Genomic DNA, 19,586 nt, shown 5'->3' on the forward strand with positions numbered 1-19,586 from the left:
AAACATCCCCTTATCAGAGGTAATTAGGGCAATTTCATCTATTTCCCAGTCATACTGTTTATTCTTGAGAGCTCCATACAGGAAATGACTGTTAATGTCTCATTCAAGACTGTGTGCGCAGCCCAGTGTCTGCTCTGTAATGCTCTCTGTGAGTCCTCAGTAAATAAGCAAACATTAAACAGATGTGGGGGAACCTTGTAAACCAGGGCGGGGAACATTTTTTTCAAATATTGTTCTTTTGCACAATAGGCTGGCTACATAAGTGACAATAATGTATTGTACATTTCCGAAAGAGGTCTATCAGCCATAGAGTGCTGGCCTAACATGTTTGAGACCCTCAGTTCCATTTTCAGCACTGAAAAAGAAAAAGAAAACAAGCTAGAAGAAAGGAGTCTCAAAAGCTTCACTATTGGACAATGATGTTGGTAGAGATAGATGACATATACATTTATCACAACATCATGTTACTCTATTAACGTGTGCAATAGTTATGCTTTTACATATTTGCCAGAAATAGCTTTCATCCCAAAAATTAAATAGACAACTCTAGAAGGTATCATCCACTAGACAATCAAAAGTACAATGTTTTTTAATGGACTGATTCCTTCCTTAGCAAGAATATTAAATGCTTTTTAAAAGTTATGCATATTCATTAGTCTAAAATTAGGGCTGGCCTCCAGAACAGCACAGAAGATTGCTCAAATGTAAATACAGGGACTATTATCTACTCTATGTATCAATATATCTTGAGGGGAAAATGCCTCACACATAGTAGGTGCTCAATAAATTTCTTAAGAAAAATACAGAGGCAGGCATGATAGCTTATGACTAGAATCCTAAAACTTGAGAGGCTGGGGTAGAAAGACTCCTGTGAGTTCCAGGACATCCCTGGCTACAGAGTAAAAACCCTTTCTTCAAACAACAAAGCATGCACACTCCAAAATAGAAAAGAAGTTTAAGATGAAGAAAAGGAGAAAAAGAATGAAGGAATCTATTGGTTTAACATCATTCATTCACAAATCAAGGCCAGAGCCAAGCTAGAACTTTCCTTGTGTGATATCCATCATAAGAAACATACTGATTTCATCATTTTTGCCTATTCTCAAGGCAGATGTAAAAAAAAAAAAACCCATAAAACAAAACACTGTTAATTGGCATGAATAAATCATATTTTAAAACTAAGAAGCAAGTATGGTTACCATAAACTGCCTTTCCCATGTTGCTTTCTTTCTTCATCAAAAAGCACCACTGCTGGTTCTAAACTACTGTATCTGTGTCAGTGGTGACTATTTCAGACATGATGATGACCATTTACTAGCTTGCTACCAGGCCCTAAGAGCAAATTGTGCACACAAGGATGGAACTCATGACCTTGACTTCGTTGACTAGATGTTTCATACAAGAGAACCAAGCCTTGTATCAAAGTGCTAAGTAAGTGCAGTGGGCTACAAACAATCAAAAAGGCATGAAAATAGGAGGGAGATGTGTAGGAAAGAGGAGTAGGAATAAGAAAGAAAATGATGGAGAATAGGAGTGAAATGCACTTTCATATGTGCATATATGTAATATAAAAAATAAATAAGATAATTACAGAACCTAAAAAAACTAGTGAAAAGAGGGGTGAGAAATTCATGAAAAAGTGAAGGTTTTAAACTCTGTTTTCCCTTTGCAAAAGCCGTAGCAACCTCATTGGAAAATCTGGCACCCTGAGAAGTTGGCGCATTTCATCAGGTCCAATTCCCCCTGAAAGATGGGCTGCTTCAGGCACTGACATTGAGCGATAGCATGGATCTTTTGCTTGCATTCCTTCTTTGTAAAATTGTTTCAGAATGACCTGTTCCCACTCTAACATACTGGGGAGGTTGTTTGTTTGTTTTGAACCTAAAATGACAGTCGACTATTCAAAATTCAGACACTGATTAGCTTCATGACCTCAGACAAACCATTTAAATTCCGTGGGCTACTTCAGCATCTTCAAAAGGGTCCACCAAGCTTCTATTAGATCCCTCTTAGATCATTCTTTCAATTATCTCAATCTCTCATTTAAATATACAAAATCACAAGTTGGCATATTCTAATCCACACTTTTTTGTTACCAGTAGCAAGTCCCATAAACATTTTTTTACCTAGGTGGCATAAAGCAAAATAAGTATTTTCTTATAGATCATAATATATACATTTCCCCTATCAGATTACCCCCAAAACAAGCCAATCGAAATTGTACCACTATCTTCTTGAAAATTAGATGGCAGAAGACCAAGGGATTTCAGATGCTCGGGGGTAGCTGCAGAAAGTGACATGATTTCCCCAACAGCTTCATGGAACCCTTCGTTGGCTCCATTTCTTAGCAGGAAAGGTTGTATGGCATATGCCATATCATATTGGATGTGTCCCATCTCATGATGGGCTGTCAGGAAGTTGTCCATTGTGACCTTTGTACACATCTTGATTCTGCATAAAAGTGGACAAGATTAAAATGACTCTTACTTAATTTCCTTTAATCACTATAGCAGAGTTTTGTGGGGACTGGGCCACATAAAGATTTTTTCATCATTGATTTTTTTTTACTATTTGCCTCTTATGCACCAGTTACTCAATATAAAGTGAGGGGCAGGGCTAAGTTCTATTCTTGTGCTGATACACTAATAGAAAGAGTGATAAACAACTCTCTGCTGCATAATTCTGAAGTGAGTAGTATGTACATGGTTGATAAAAGTGACCTAGTGCACAACAGTAAGTGAATACAGCCATGGTCTTCTAGAAGCACCACAGATAGCCAGGACAGGGAAGGGACTAGACATTTAGGATTGGGTATCAATTCATGGCACACAAGTAGATATGATGACCCAAGAAACAGGATCAGGGTATCAAGAAAGAGGGCCAAAGCCAAAGCTGTAGGAGGCCCAAGTACCTATGATTTTGGAAAACATAGACTTGGGGTACATAGAGAAAGCACTGTTAGAGACATCATGGAAATCTGGAAGATAATCACCATGTAGAAGTCAATGAAAAATGGTGTTTAAAGACAAGAGGTAAATTGTCTAACTGTGCTGTGACCCAGTGAGAACAAAACTGCATTTGGCAGCTGTGGGGTGGTCCTTCTCCACTTGGCATGCTTATGCTCACTCAGATATGAGTGAGTGTTATATTTCAAACGATTTCCAAGTACATTTTCCTATCATTCTGCTTGTGTATGTTGCCCTTGCACACTCTTTAGGGGACTCACCAGTGTTTAAAATGAGGTCAACCTCCTTTACTTGCTCCAATATGACCACAACTTGCTTTCCTAACTTATTTCCCTCTATTCTTTTTCCTGACAATTATAATAGCTGTTATATATTTATTATCTACTGCATAGAAGATTCTGGACTAGGAAACTTATGAATGCACTCTCCTTTTTAAGCTTCAGTGGAGAATTTGGACTGGTCACCTACAGCATGCTGTCTGTTTTTATAAAGCTTAATTGGCACATAGCCTTACTCATTTGTTTATAGGTTGTCTGTGGCTGTTTTCATGCTACAACTGCATGAAATTTTGATGGCTCCTTCCTCTTTGATTATACAAAATCATACTCAATGTAATTCTTTGACATAATGTCGGATACTTTTCTAGATTATTTTCCATACAGGCAGTGCTGTGGAGACAGATGATAAACATTCAAGAGCCCACAAAAAAAAGCAATTTTGCAGTTGCTTTATTGCAACAGAGGTTTTCAAAGCTCGCACTCTTTACTATCTTTAGTACTGGTCTCCACTGTAATGGCTGTTTGCAGGACCAGGCCTCATTCCTGTAGTTCTACAGGATCTACTATCCTTCAGATGCCTGAATGATACCTACTGAAAATCAAAAGCTCACATAGGAGGTGCCTCAAGGAGGGATTTTCTTTTCTTTTTAAAAATAATTTATTTATATTTATTTTATGTGCATTGGTATTTTGTCTGCGTGTATGCCTGTATGAGGGTGTTGGATTCTCTTGAACAGAAGTTACAGACAATTGTGAGCTGCCATGTGGATGCTGGGAATTGAAGCTGGCTCCTCTGAAAGGGGCTGGAGCCAAATCTCCATCACAGATTGCATTCTTATGTGCTTTGCTTGTCCCAACCTGTCCCTTCATTTGCCTTTGCCAGTTCAAGTCAGGGAATGAACCCAAGGCCCAAGCTTGTAATCTGCATATTAGAGTTCTGCTTTATAGATAAGGAAACTGAAACCCAAGATTACTCAAGGTTGCCTAATCATTACGTGACTCACCTAGGATTTCAAAGCCTATTCTTCTTCTGCCACATCATAGATTCACAGACTATCCAGCATGCATTTTTGTTTTTCTAGTCTGAACTTGCTGACTTCAGCACGCACGCCAGGTCCTGCCTCTCTATATCTGCTGATCTCTCTGTTCTTCCAACCTGCTGACATCCAAGGAGTTCATGCCACCTCTTCTTGCATTTCAAGATCAATTCCTAAGCTACTCCCAAAGCCTCTGTCTGATCCTATCTCCCAGTTCAGGAGTGGCCCGTTCTTCTCTCTCAACTCCTAATAAAGCATTTCCTGTGTCTCTCTTAGGGCATACACTATTGTCTCTCTTTTATTCCAATGTACTATTCACTTGTCCTGACTCACAAGAGTGGGTGACAGGGAGGAAGACCAATGTGTGATTCATATGTTCATCAGTCGTAGTTCTCAACAGCGAACTTTTCCTAACAGGGGTGCCACCAAACTTGTGACCCTGAGACTCCACTGAGCATACACATTTTCAAGTAAGGTATGTTCTCAAGTAAGTGCCAGTCAGAGACTGTGGGTCATCTTCTCTTCCCAGGTAAGACGAATGCTCTCCTGTGGACTCCCAGCTTTAGTTTGCAGATCTTTAAATGGTATGCTCAGAGAAGCATGGTGACTCCTGCATTCATTTTCTCATTTAGTATCTGCACCATATCAGATCAACTACCTGAAGTCTCCTTTCCCCAGATCCCAGGCTGTGGGGTGGCAGACCACTTTGCGCCCATCTCCTGGCTCAGTCAGCATGGAGTTTTCCCAGAATCCTTGAGTCATATGAGGAAGGCCAACAGAAACAAAGAACTTCTCTGCCTCTTTAAATATCCTTTCTGCATCCCAGCCCTGGGGGAGAAAACATAGAGAACAATATTGAATCACTGTACTATAATAGAAATTCTTTCTGTTGAACACATACATTGACATAACTTTTCCAAGAGACAGATGGGCCTTTAAATGTTTATCATCTGTCTCCACAACACTGCCTCTAGGGAATTAACAGAGAAAAATATCAGAAATCATGTCAAAGACTAGCATTGAGTATGATTTTGTATAAGCAAAGAGGAAAGAGCCATCAAGATGATTAACCAATGAGACTTTTGTAGAATGGAAACTGTGCAGACACCTAAATTATACTCAAAGCAATTATATGGATATTATGAAATATAATAAAATAATAAGTGAAAAAATAAACTATACAAACCACATAGTTGGTATTGCTCAGTCTTAATGAAGAAAAAGATACACAAAAAATATTAACAACAGACTGAATTATATGTGACGAGTTTTTTGTCCTTATTCTTGAGTTTTTTGGTGTTATGGACTTTTTTTCCCCCAGTCCTATGAGGCAATACAAAGGCCTAACATACATTAGACAAACACCTCACCTCCAAGCTATATACTTGATCATCTTCACATTCCAAACACAAAAAACAACAAAAATAATGGCCCATTTGCTGAAGACTATTCAACTCAAGCCAGCAGTCATTGATTGAACTTCTTTAGGGGTCAAGACCCTATATTAGGCTCGGTGGAAGAAATGAACAATATATAAACATGAAGGCAAAGGCATCTGAAACCAAAAGCCCAGTTGTGGCCTAGAAGCCAGTGAGTATTTCAGCTTCACCATCGCATCTGAACTCTCAAGAGTGTTTTGAAACTATATGGAGACAACCATAGGTATATGCCACCTGAAAAATTCCTTTATACCAATGTCTTAGGAGACAACCAAGCCAGCCAAGACAATGAAGCCCATCCAGCAAGCAAAGCTTGAGTATTTAATACATGATGCCATGAATCATTTTCAGTAACAGAAGATTTCTTCTGATCTTGAATATCAGTCATGTTTAATGTTTCTCCAATGTCAACCCGAGCAATAAGAAACAGAATGTGAGGGTAAATATCATTATCGTCATTATTGACTTTTAAAGGCTTAATGTCAAAATATTGGTACTGATTAGTATGGCACTTTTAGTTTGAATTCATAATTTACTGATACATAAGAACATAAAAGTAGCTCATGTTTTGGGGGTATAATGTATGTTTTTGTTTTAAAAATATATTTTATTGATTTATTCATATTATATCTCAATTGTTAGCCCATCCCTTATATCCTCCCATTCCTCCCTCCCTATTTTCCCCTATGACTGTGACTGAGGGGGACCTCCTCCCCCTGTATATGCTCACAGGGTATCAAGTCTCTTCTTGGTAGCCTGCTATCCTTCCTCTGAGTGCCACCAGGCCTCCCCATCCAGTAGATGTGGTCAAATATGGGGCACCAGAGTTCATGTGAAAGTCAGACCCCACTCTCCTATATATGTTGTATAATGTTCAAATTAGGACATGTATATCTCTTTTCTTATTTACCATTTATTTTGGGAAATATTTGATTTATTTCTTTAGCCTTATCAAAAATATGCAGTATATCATCATTATCTATAGTCACTGTACTGTGCAAAAACACATCTAAATTATTACTGTTAAATGATGCTAGTCTCCCTCCTTACATGCCTTAGCCTCAGCTAACCTCCTTTCTACTCTAAGTTTCCATGAGATCAGCTTTTGCACTCCCACATATGAGTGAGATCATATGTGTTGTCTTTGTATGTCTGGCTTATTTCACTTAACATAATACCCTCCAGGTCTATCCATGCTGTTATGAATGACAGAAATTCATTCTTTTATGCTGAAAAGCATTCCACTGTGTACAGGCATCACATTTTCTTTATCTATTCATCCCCATACAGACATTTAGTTTGTCTCCATTTCTTAGATGTTATGAATAGCATTCTAATCAACGTAGGAGTACTGTTGGCACTTCTACATACTCATTTCATTCCCTTTGGATATAGACCCAGGAGTGGATTTGCTAGATCATGTGGCAGTTGCATTTTTCATGGAAGTAGCTGTCTGTTTTCTCTAATGGCTGTACCAAGTTGCATTTCCAAGTTAGTGTGGAAGGGTTTTCTTTTTTAATTTTTTATTAATTTATTCAAATTACAACTCAATTGTTATCCCATCACTTGTATCCTCCCATTCCTTCCTCCCTCCTGCTTTCACCCTATTCCCCTCCCCTAGGTCTATGACTGAGGGGGACCTCCTCCCCAACTATATGGTCATAGACTATCAAGTCTCATCTTGGTAGCCTGCTTATTCTTTCTTTGAGTGCCATCATGCCTCCCCCCCAAGGGAAGGTGGTCAAATATGTGGCATCAGAATTCATGTCAAAGTCAGTCTGTGCTCTCCACATAACTGTGGAGATTGTCCTGTCCATTGGCTAGATCAGAGTTGTGGTTTCATGTTTACTACTTGTATTGTCCTTGGTTAGTGCAATAGTTTGAACAGACACCCCTGGGTCCCAATCCACCTATTATGATATCCTTTTTGTAAGTTTCTAGGACCCTCTGGGTCCTTCTATTTCCCCATCTCTATGTTTGTCTTACCTAGAGTCCCAGTGGGATGTCCTCACATATATCCCAATCTTCTGGTAAGTGAATACTTTCATGGGACATGCATTTTGGGCCAGTACCCAATTATATGTGATTATATACCATGAGTCTTTCTGCTTCTGGATTAACTCACTAATTATGATCATTTATAGTGTCATCCATTTGTCCACAAATTTCAGGATTTCCTTGATTTTTATAGCTGAGTAGTATTCCATGGTGTATATGTACCACAGTTTCTTTATCCATCGGAAGGGTTTTCTTTACTCCACATCCTCACCAGCACTCAGTGGTATGGGATTTGTGTGTGTGTGTGTGTGTGTGTGTGTGTGTGTGTGTGTGTGTGTGTGTGTGTGTTTTAAATAACCATTTTAACTGGCATGAGGTCATCTTACATTTTTGTTTTGAATTGCATTTTCATGATCATTGATGGTGCTGAGCACTTTTATAGAACAGTTGACTGTTTATGTGCCTTCTTTCAAGATATATCTATTGAGGAACATTGCTCATGGTTTAATCAGGTTGTATAGAGTTTTGCTGTTGTATTCATTATACATTCTAGAAATTAACTCATATCACATGCACATGTTTTAAACATTTTCTTGGGTTCTATGTGTTGTTTTCTCTTGTTGTTTCCTTTGCTGTACAGAAGCCTTTTACTTTAATCTAATTCTGTACAGAAGCTTTTTCCTTTCACCTAATTCTGTCTATTTTAGCTTTTGATTCTTGTGTTTTGGGGGTCTTGACCAAAAATTCCTTACCCATTCCAATGTCTGGAATCATTTTCCTTCTTTCATAGTCTCAAGTCTCATAACTACGTCTTGAGCCATGTTAAATTGATTTTGGCAAAGATCCTATTTGTTTCCTCTACATTTAAATTTCCCAGTAATGACAGTTATTGAATAGGATGTCCTTGCTCTAATGTCTGTTCTTAGCACTTTTGTTGAAAATTGGTTGGCTACAAATATGTGGGTTTGCTTCTAGGCTTTCTATTCCATTCCAGTGAATGGTCTGTGTGTCTGTTTGTTTGTTTTGTTGTTGTTGTTGTTGTTTTTGTTTTGTTTTTTGAGGCAGGCTTTCTTTGTGTAACAGAGCCCTGGCTGTACTGGACTCACTCTGTAGAGAAGGCTGGCCTCAAACTCACAGAGATCCACCTGTCTCTGTCTTCCAAGTGCTAGGATTAAAGATATGTGCCACCACTACACCCAACCCTTTGTGACTATTTTTAATGGTTCTGCTTTGTAGCTTGTTTTGAAGACAGAGACTGTAACATCTCTTCCTTTGTTATTCTATTCAAGATTTCTTTTATTATTAGGGAGAAGGAGCTTTTGGTGCCATATAAGTTTAAAGATTGTTCTTTATTGTGATATTCTTAAGTCAAATAAACAAAACAGCACAGCCTGGTAAGTACACTCAACAGTTTTTGAAGAGCAAACAGATAGAAAAACAGAAGTATAGAGGCGACATTAGAAGTTTTCAGTTGAGCCAGGCATGGTGGCACACGCCTGTAATCCCAGGAGGCAGAGACAGACGGATCACTGTGAGTTCGAGGCTAGCCTGGTCTACAAAGCAAGTCTAGGACAGCCAAGGCTACACAGAGAAACCCTGTCTCAAAAAACCAGAAGAAGAAGAAGAAGAAGAAGAAGAAGAAGAAGAAGAAGAAGAAGAAGAAGAAGAAGAAGAAGAAGAAGAAATAGTTTTGAGTTGAGTACTTAGTTGTTTCTGACTACCTTTGTGACTTCCGGTGAGTCATGTATCTAAGCCTGTTTTGTAGCTTATAGTATGGAGCCATCACAATACCTTGCCTGTCACTTTCAGAGTTAACAGTAGGAAAGCAGAAACTATGTAGTCAGTTTGGAAGGCAGCTACGCTTACAACTATACAATATACATGAAGCCACTTCAGAAAGGATAAGGGTTGATGTCATGATGGCCATCTGCTGCTACTCAATGACAAAATGGTGCTAGAACAGCTACAAGAGTTGAGGCTTTGCAGATTTGAGCTGTTATTCTCCTGTGAACTTTCCCCAGAAATATGTTACATATGTGAAGCTCATCATTGCATTACCAGGTGTAAATGGGTTAGCAAGAAGACATATTCAGCAAACATACATAGTTAATTATTGTGTGGCTATCTGAGGACATTTTTAAAGGCAAATGGAATTGTGGTCATTCATTCTAATCGGAAATGTAGAACTTAAAATTTAAAGACATCTAAAAGTCTAATGTGATTCCAATGATGGAAGAGATCACAATATAATTATATCAAAATGGTAGAAAAGGGGTGATTTAAAGCATTCTAATAACAGTGATTTATAATACCCAAAGTAAGGTTCCTTTTCCTGTTCATCACTGTTCATAGAGATTACAGACGGATTACGTAGTAACAATTGACTTTGAAAAGTGTGATGCCATCCAGTTGATGAATCCATATCTTATTGCATATAGGAAAAACCAGGTAATCTCAATTTTGAATGCCTTACAAGATAAGTAGAGTTTCTGTTATTGAATGTACATGAAATCATTGACATTATAAACTGCTTTTTCATGAGGTTAAAGATCAGATAGTTTAGTCTTACAATTAAAGCTAATTGTTTAGGGGTTAAGATGTTTTTAGATCTAGATAGATGTTTTAAGTTAATAGGATGAGATATGATAGATATTGATTTTCATTCAGAATTTTAGACTCAACAAGATAGAAAAGATGTTTACTTCAAGTTTGTTAAATACAAATAGCCAAATCATTAATATAACATTTACATAATTTCTGATTGTTTCATGGTTCCTCCTGCTGTAGGTAGTTTGTTTTACTTATTTGTAATAATATAAATGTATCTGTTAAAAAATAAACATAATAAAAAATGGAAAAAATACATAGGAAAAAGGGAAAAAAGAAAACTACACAGAAATAAATTTAAGTTAGCTTGGATTTTTATCAACACAATTTCACACACAGGATCAAAATGGAGAGCTGAATAAATGAAAAATGCAGTTGAGACTTCTTAATGTTTGATGACTTCTTTTTCCTACCTGTGTCCCCATTGCATCAGTGACATCTATGTTTGGCTTCTGTCCATAGGGAACTGTCAAAGGATATAGATTTGTCCAAAATCTACCCCACATATCACCTGTTTACAAAAAGAATACATTAATATTTGATAAAAGCAACCAAGATACAGATCCAATCTTTTACAGTGTATGAGGTTGGCTGGGCAAGGCAGCCACTCAGCATTTGTAACCAGTCTAGATTCTGCATTCCTTTTTCACTACTTCTGTTTCTCCCTTTGGTCCTTCTCTTATATTAACTTTGCAGCATTTTCTTCTCTTCTACCTGTAAAATACTAAGTGTACAAGAGATTATGTAGTTTGGCAAAGCTTTCTAGAGAATCTCCAGAACTTCTGCTACTATGGATTACTACTGGAAGGTACAATTAAAACTGGACATGATGGTGCATGCCAGCAAGCTCAGGACTTGGGATGCAAAGAGAGGGGTCTACATGGTGAGACCCTTTCTCAAACAAAGCAGAATAAAATAAAACATATGGAACATCATAGCTACTACTTCTTAGATTTATAAAAAGCCATCATGCACACAAAGAAATGCTGCAAATGCAAATAAAACTATTAGTAGTGCCTAGTGCAGGTCCAAAAAAGAGCATGTAAGTTCATCAGTCAAATGTTTCTTTTAACTGATAGATAAGTTTTAATTTTAACAGCAAAATAGCACACTTAACTAGGTAACTAAGCATCTCCATCAGTGTGAAGTTTGATTCAAGTCCAGAAATCTTAAAAGGGGAAATGGACCCAAAACCAAAAGAAAACAACACAAAATAAAACATTGAAATAGCAAGAGATTAGAACCGTGGCACTAAATATAGGGGCAACACAATTACATTAAGAGCATCCCAAGAAATTCATTTATTAATAAACAGTAATAATAATTGTATGTACACACAGGCATACATGTACCGTAGCCTACATGTGGAGGGGATGTAGACAATTGTCAGAGGACAGTGTTCAATAGTTGAGTCTCACTTTCCATCGTGGGTTCTGCAGATCAAACTCAGGTCACCAGATTTGGCAAGATTTATCTTAGAAAGTTTTCTCTGCTGCCCTTCATCCCATTGAGCTGTTTCACTTTGATCATATAGTACTTAAATCCCAGGCTTAGTCAACCAACCTGAATAAACACATTTTAACCTAGAATTCTTTCTTGAATCCTCTTAAATAGAGAATATATTTTAAAGGTCACATTCATGTTAAATAGAATAGATTAGATAATGATTTTAAATGGACTTTTTTTTTTAAACAGGGTTTTTCTGTGTAGCCTTGGCTGTCCTGGACTTACTTTGTAGACCGGGCTGGCCTCGAACTCACAGGGATCTGCCTGCCTCTGCCTTCCGAGTACTGGGATACAGGCATAAGCCACCATGCCCTGCTCTTTTTTTTTTTTTCTTCCCACCCCACGCCCTGCTCTTAAATGGACTTTCTGCTGATGTGTTTTAAAAAGTGTTTCTGCAATAATAGTAATGTTATTTACACACATCTCAAATGCTTTAGATTTAGCCTCACTCTAAAAAAGAAAAAAAGGCTTTAATCATGGAAATAATTAAAAGGACAAAGAGCACAAATGACTCCTGTAGTTCCTTACCAAGCAGATGAGCAGGGAGGCATCCAGTACGATTGATATAGGAAGGGTAGGTATCCATCAACTTGGTCCTCACATAGGCATGAAGATGTTCATATAATGGTTTAATCTGAAAAGCCCAGGAAGAAAGTTTTAAACCAAGAATACCCAACTTCAGTTTGCAATACACAACTCTAGAAAGAAGAGCCTTTTCATGCAGGACAGTTTCTTCATCTCTCAAATATTCTGGAGAGTTTGAGAGCATTCCTTCCTCACAGATATGGACTCTGACTCACCCCACTGCATAAATTAGTATGAGAATTTGGAGGAATGCAAGGTCCAAGAAGAAAGCTGACGCCAAAAAAAAAAAAAAAAAAAAAATCACTCTGAGATATTACTATCTTCTTTTGTCATTAGGACTCTTGAAAGGAAAGGAAAGAAAGAAAAGTCAAAGGCTGGTGAAACCCTAGTCCCAATGGTTGTGAGGAGGGGAGCAAAGCCTCCGGTCTTTCTACTAAGAAGACTAGGCTGCTTGCTCACAACCTGGAAAACCTGTCCTCCTTATAGTCTTTTATTTTTTTAGTACGGAGACATTTATTAAATGAGCATGGGGAGAGAAGGAAGAGGGGAGAGGGGTACCCCAGGCAGAGAGACAGAGACAGAGAAAGAGAAACCAGAAAGAGAGAGAAAGGTAAGAGATAAGAAGAGGGAAGAGAGGGGTGAGAGAGGTGAAAGGGAGAATGGGAGAGGGGAGAGAGCTCTTATAGTCTTTCTATTGATAATTACGGGACAGTGAGGAATAAAGAGAGGGAAGCAGAACAGTTCTGATTGTAGGAGCTGCCCACAGTTTTCCAAAAAAATACTTTCCAAGGGCTGAAAATGTAGCTCAGTTAGTAGAGTGCTTGCGTAGCATGCACCAAAGCAGCCGGGCGTGGTGGCACACGCCTTTAATCCCAGCACTCAGGAGGTAGAGGCAGGCGGATTGCTGTGAGTTCAAGGCCAGCCCCTATCCTGAAAAACAAAAACAAATAAGTACCAAAGCTGAGTTCAATTGCCAGCATAAATCAGGCATGGTGTTGAAGACTGTAATCCCAACTGAGGAGGTGAAGGCAGAAGGGATCAAAAGTTCAAGGTCATTCTTAGTTTAGAGGCTTGCTTGGGATGCATGAAACCCTGTCTCAAGAAAGAAATCTTTACAACTTCTAATATAGTATAATTCTGTGAGAACTAGGAATGCCAATTTCCATTTTTTAAAAAACCCCTCATTGGGCTTGGTGGCACACGTCTTTAATCCCAGCATTTGGGAGGCAGAAGCAATTCGATCTCTGTGAGTTTGAGGCCAGCCTACTTTACAAAATGAGTTCTAGTACATCAGGACTATGTAGAGAAAACCTGTCTTAAAAACAAACAAAACAAGACAACTTTGTTATTCAGTGTTTGATTGCTATCCCTGAGAAGCCTGGTCTTTTCTGGGGAGGGGTGAATCTGGAGGACAGGGGAGATGGAGGGTTAAAAAAGAAAAAAGTAAAAATAGCTTTGGCTATTGGCTATTATGGCTGCTTCCTCTTTACTGCCCTGCAGGTCCTCTGTTACCTCTGAGAAGGTGCGCTCCACATCTTCAATCAACTGGTTGCGGTCATAGTTGTAGCCATCTGCTCCCTCTGCTTCATAATCCCCTCTCCAATAATCCCCATAGTCTTTATAATCTGTTTTTTTTTTTAAAGAAAGAGGGAAGCATAAAGGAAATTAAAAAGTGGGAAATACAGTTTACGTAGATTAGTCTTGATGGGAGAATTTAAAATAAGATCTTAAGGGTTATCTAATTTTCGCGTTGCCAGTCTAAGTGTCAACTCCAAAGAATGCAAATGAAAAGCAAGACTTGCTAACTCTGTTAAGCGGTTGTTCTTTATCGTCTTCATCAGGAGTTTAAGTACATTATCTAGTTTAATAAGCCCAGAAACCATGGGATATTGTCACCAGTCTAAAGTCTCTTGTGCTGATTGACAACCTGTGCTTTTAAAATATATTCTATAAATTCTTTGACAGTTTCACACAATGTATTTTATCATATCCATCCCTCACTGCTTTCCCTAAATCTTCCCAGATCAGAAGGATGGGCAGAAATAAATTTGAAGAGCCAGAGTTCAAGGAAGAGCTGAGTGAACATGGCAAGACTGCTGTAATCGTGGACTCAGAGTAGCTGTGGTTGTCTGCACAAGACCTGCACAACTTATGTTTTTTTTTAAGAAATGAAATTCAGTATGCATTTTCAGGTCATACAACATAATATTTTGGTACATATGTAGCATAATGTATATTATAGGGAAGCAAATTAACACCTCATGTAGTAACCTATTTTTTTGCCTTATGACAGGAGCAATGATAATGTATTCATTTAGAAAAATCCTGAATACAGAAGGCTATTTTTCACTGTAGTCTTCATATTGTAGATGTGATCTTTCATTTTTAATTATTTATTTTTATTTTATGTCTTGTTCATTCTGTTAGGTCTAAAGCTTCCCTTCCCCCTCAAAATAGCAGTGCTGGTGACATTGTGCTAGACAGAAGAACTTTAGCCAGGTAAGCAGAGGGATTATTAGCAAGAAAACAAACCTAAAAGTAGTTTCTGTTCACCAGAAAAGCAGATCTTCTAAAGTGAGTTCCTGTTTGCCAGGAGCCACCCTTAATCCTTCAGGAACCTCCCCACCCAACCCCGTAGCCTTTCCCCAAAGGTCAACCACCTTGAGCAAGTGCACCTAGTTCCCAGTCATTCCGGAAAGCCTGTATCTGCACAGAACCCCACCCTGCTGACTATCGTATAAGATCTGCTTGCTTTTCTGCCAATTTGCTCTCTTCTCTCTGCCCCACTCCCAGAGATGGCCTTGGCAGTTTGATCCCCAGTAAACCTTTCTTTCTACCCTTTGAGTGGTCTAGTTCAGTAGCTTCTCCATGCCATTACTTATGTTATCTGCTACTTAGAATTGTTTGGCCCATATTTTCCCGTTTCCTCCCATCACCCCTTGTAATGACAATTTTATTCTCTTTCTGTATAGTTAGTTGATCATTTTACTTAAAGATTCTGTATTTAAGTTAGATCATGTGGGGTTTTTTTTCTGTTGCACTTATCTCATTTAGCATACTACCATCCACGTCCATCCACATTGTGGCAAATGGCAACTTTTTAAAAGCTAAATATTATTCTATTATATAGTATCTATCTTTTATTATATGTATACATACACATTATATGGTTTCTTTATCCATTTGTCTGTTAATAGACACCTGATTTGTTTCCCCATTGTGGCTATTGTTAGTATGCTGTGATGAATGTTGATATCTGACATGCCCCGAAGAGGAATTACCAGACCACATAGGAATTTTATCTGAAATTTCTCTAGGAACCACCAGACCATTTTCCATAATGGCTGCACCAATCTACATTCCCACCAATGGCATATGATTGGAGTAGTAAAATCATTTGTCCAAAGGTGTATGGCTGGCAAGGGGCAGAAATTTACTCTTAATTTCCAAACTCTTAGTCCCTACTCTCTGCATCATTATTTTTTAAATGTGCAATTGGTCCATAAGTTTTTATTCCTGCTTTTGTTCAGGGCCTTATATTTTCAGATGCCACCACTTCATCTCAGACACTGTTATAGTGGCCCTGTGCTTGTTTGAAAATTATATGTATACAAAAGCACACCTCCATGTTTTGTTTAGTATTTAGCCATCAAGAAACACAAGCTTGTATTGAAGTTATAGATAATAAGGTTTGCAAATGTTTCTAGTGGTTTTTTGGTTTTATATCTACATTGTTAATGTATGACCAACAAGATGAAAAATAGATATTTGCATGGAAAATATATGGATATTATTAAAACTGGATGATAAGCTACTGTCTGAAACTTGCTTAAGACTTGAGAATATGGGTTTAAGTGACAATGGAAGAAATTAGAAATAACAAATGGGAAAAGATGTTTTTCCTTATTTGACCCCAGGGCACAGTGAACCACCAATGAAGTTATTCATAATGCTTATTGTTTCAACAGAAGTTAGAGGACATGAAAATCCCTTCCTATGTTAAGATTCTTATGACTTACAATGTCAGAAAATAGAATCGTCACCTGAACTAATTAGAAGATGGTGTTTTCTTTCCGAGCTATCACCCTGAGGTAGACACAAATGAACTTTGAGAATGAACTGTGACCAAATGAGGATTTTGTTAAGTGGATATTGTCTTTGTCTCTTATCCGATCTGAATAGTAAGATCTCCACTCAGTGCCAACATTCTCCTGGGCACCCTTTGGGGCCTTAGGCCCCCATGAATAATTAGTAATTCATAAATCCTACATAATTCATTTGAGATCCCGTAGTTGAATCTCATCCATAAGCTCTTTGAACAATAGAGAACCAGTGTACCTTTTTTTTTTTTAAATGTCCCAGTAGCTTCTTGAGACAAGTAACCTGAACCTTTCAGCAAATGATTGTTAATTTAGGGGCATCCAAATACTATAGGGCAAGCTCAGGCATAAGTCAAAAATGGTCCTGTAACAACCCCCTTGGAGAGCATCAGAACCAACAAAGCTACAGACTTACTGTTTGCTCTTGCCATCTCATTTTTCAGGACCACATACTCTTCATATAATGGCCGTAGCTGCTTGCCGGCCTCAGCCCTCCAGCCTTCCCAAGCCCAGAGCCTCTCGTTGTAGTCTGTGCTTGTTGCCATTATTTCATCCAAACCTGTTGTTCCAAAGGAAAATAAACACAAATGCGGAATATTTGAATTTGTACTACAAATAACTTGTATTGACAATTATATGGACTTTAAAGAATTACAAAGCTGGCAGGCATCCAAGTCATTAAACAAAAGGTCATGGCTAGTGCCCTTGTACTTATTAGGAGATCCAAATGCATCTGCAAAGGGGAAGAAAAGCATGAAGTAATTTAATTACTGCCTTAATTAAATTACTTGAATGTAATAAAAGTTACCGTGTGTGGGTTCTTTTTTTAAGTTAAAAGGATATCTGTGAAGGGCTGTAGATATGGCTCAGGGAATAAGTGTGCTTCTTCCCAAACATGTGGACCTGAGTCTAAAGCTACAGAACCCATGTAAAATGACTACATGTTGAAAGAGAGTGGGAAGGGCTTATGGGACAGTTTAAAGGGGGGGGAAGAGAAGGAAGAAATGCAATTAAGTTACAATCTCAAAACCAACCAACCAAACAACACTAGGCATGGCCATGGGTGCAACTGTAAGCCCAGTGCTGTGAGGAACAGAAACAGTTCCAGGTTTAATGAGAGAGCTTGTCTCAAGGGAATAATAAAACAGGACACCCAACATCTTCCTCTGAACTCCGAAAGTACACGTGAATACACAGCTGCATGTGCACACACACATTCATTCACATGTACACACAATGAAAAATACAAATCTTTTTAAAAGGAGAATGTGAGCTGAAACAGTTTAGAATGGTACCATTTGGATACCAGCAAAACATTGTGTTGTTGTTAAAGATTGCTGTAGCAGGCTGGGGAAATGGTTCCATCAAGAAAGGGCTTGCTGTACAAGCGTGAGGGCCTGAGTTCAAGTCCCAGAACTCACATTAAAAGTCAGGTGTGAATCTGGGTGGTGGTGGTACACTCCTTTAATCCCAGGACTAAGGGAGGCAGAGGCAGGCAGATCTCTGAGTTCAAGGCCAGCTTGGTCTACAAAGGGAGTCCAAGACAGCCAAGGCTACACAGAGAAACCCTGTCTCAACACCTCCTACACCATAAAAAGGTCAGGTGTGGTTGTATATCCTTCTGATTCCAGTCCTGAGGAAACAGAGATGTAAAACTCCCTCGGGCTTGCTGACAAAAATGAATATCTACTTGGTGAGTTCCTGTCCAGGGAGAGACACTGCTTCAAAGAAAACTGTTAATGGTTCCTGACCGTACCCTCCCGTGTGCACTTGCACATACATGTATACCTGCATACCCATGAACCTATATATATATATGTATATACATACATACATAATACACACATATATAGAGAGAGATACACATAAAGACACACATATATCACACATTTTAAAAGTCTATCTAATTTTTAAAATCTGGAATATAAATTTCAGAACTACTACTGAAAAAATAACCTACCTGGTTCAAGTAATAAACATTCTTGTGGATTCTTTGGGTCGCAAACTTTTCCTGTACTGTAAATGGTGCTCATAGTGTTCAGAATTGTGTTCAACTGCAAATTAAACATAATAAGAAATAGTAGGCACGGAAAATGTACTGTAATGGGTTGTAGCATAAGGAAATCCTCTTGGTCATGAGATCCTTTTTAATTCTTTTTTTTTCTTTTAGCTAAAATGGATTCTTTTCTCATACAATATACCCTGATTATAGTTTCTACTTCTACTTCTCCCTATACCACCTTCCCTTTGGAATTTATGCCTTGTTTGGACGCAGCAACCCAAGAAGAGGAAGAGTCCCAAGGACAAGTGCAAGAGTCAGAGAGCTACTTGTTCTCATAGTCAGGAGACTTAGTATCATAAAAACACTAAGGTAAAAGCTGTAATATATACAAAGAGGACCCAATGTAGACCCATATAGGTCCCATTCTTGCTGTTTCGGTCTCTGTGAGCTCATGTGGTCATGGGATTTTTAAATACCTCAAAATATAGCAATTCATATCCTCTTTGCCAAGTGTGCTCTTATATGTAGAAAACAAATAGCTTGTGTATTTGTCTCTATTGTCAACTAGCACAGAATCTTGAGAGCTTGTGATAAATACATATGGATTAACTAAAATAAACATGTCTACCCAAACTCCCAGGATCATTTCTCACATAGGCAGAGATTTCAGTTCTATTTTATTTAGCATTTACTAAACCTCCACTATGTTTTACATTCTGATCACTCTGAAATAAACAAGTCTCTGACCTTTAAAGACTCCAAAGTCATAGAATAATAAGGCGGCCACAAAATGAGTCACAATAAAAGGAGTGAAAGATACTGTTAATTGTTAACAAAAGGTGAAGTGATCGGTGGTGGCACACGACTTTAATCACAGCACTCAGGAGGCAGAGGCAAGGGGATCTCTGAGTTCCAGGCCAGCGTGGTCTACAGAGTGAGTTCCAGGTTAGCCAGAGCTAAAATCAAGAAACTCTGTCTCAAAAACAAAACAAAACAAAAAACAAAAAAACCTGATGTGGCATGTGGCAGTACTGACAAAGGATTGTGGGAGTGTGGAAGAAGAGGGAC

At 38.3% G+C, this 19,586-nt stretch overlaps 1 protein-coding gene across 1 annotated transcript in view; it reads right to left on the reverse strand.

The window, feature by feature from the left end:
• Ace2 (angiotensin converting enzyme 2) overlaps positions 1-19,586 on the reverse strand; it is a 52,205-nt gene that overhangs the window by 15,893 nt on the left and 16,726 nt on the right. The window contains exons 4-10 of the mRNA XM_051142353.1: positions 18,477-18,570; positions 16,932-17,075; positions 13,929-14,041; positions 12,360-12,465; positions 10,739-10,836; positions 4,940-5,109; positions 2,225-2,451 (exon numbers count right to left, since the gene is read on the reverse strand). Coding sequence (XP_050998310.1) covers positions 2,225-2,451; positions 4,940-5,109; positions 10,739-10,836; positions 12,360-12,465; positions 13,929-14,041; positions 16,932-17,075; positions 18,477-18,570 — 952 coding nt within the window. The remainder of the gene's footprint in view (positions 1-2,224; positions 2,452-4,939; positions 5,110-10,738; positions 10,837-12,359; positions 12,466-13,928; positions 14,042-16,931; positions 17,076-18,476; positions 18,571-19,586) is intronic.

This window comes from Acomys russatus, chromosome X (genome assembly GCF_903995435.1).
Source record: "Acomys russatus chromosome X, mAcoRus1.1, whole genome shotgun sequence".
Lineage (NCBI taxonomy): Eukaryota > Metazoa > Chordata > Mammalia > Rodentia > Muridae > Acomys > Acomys russatus.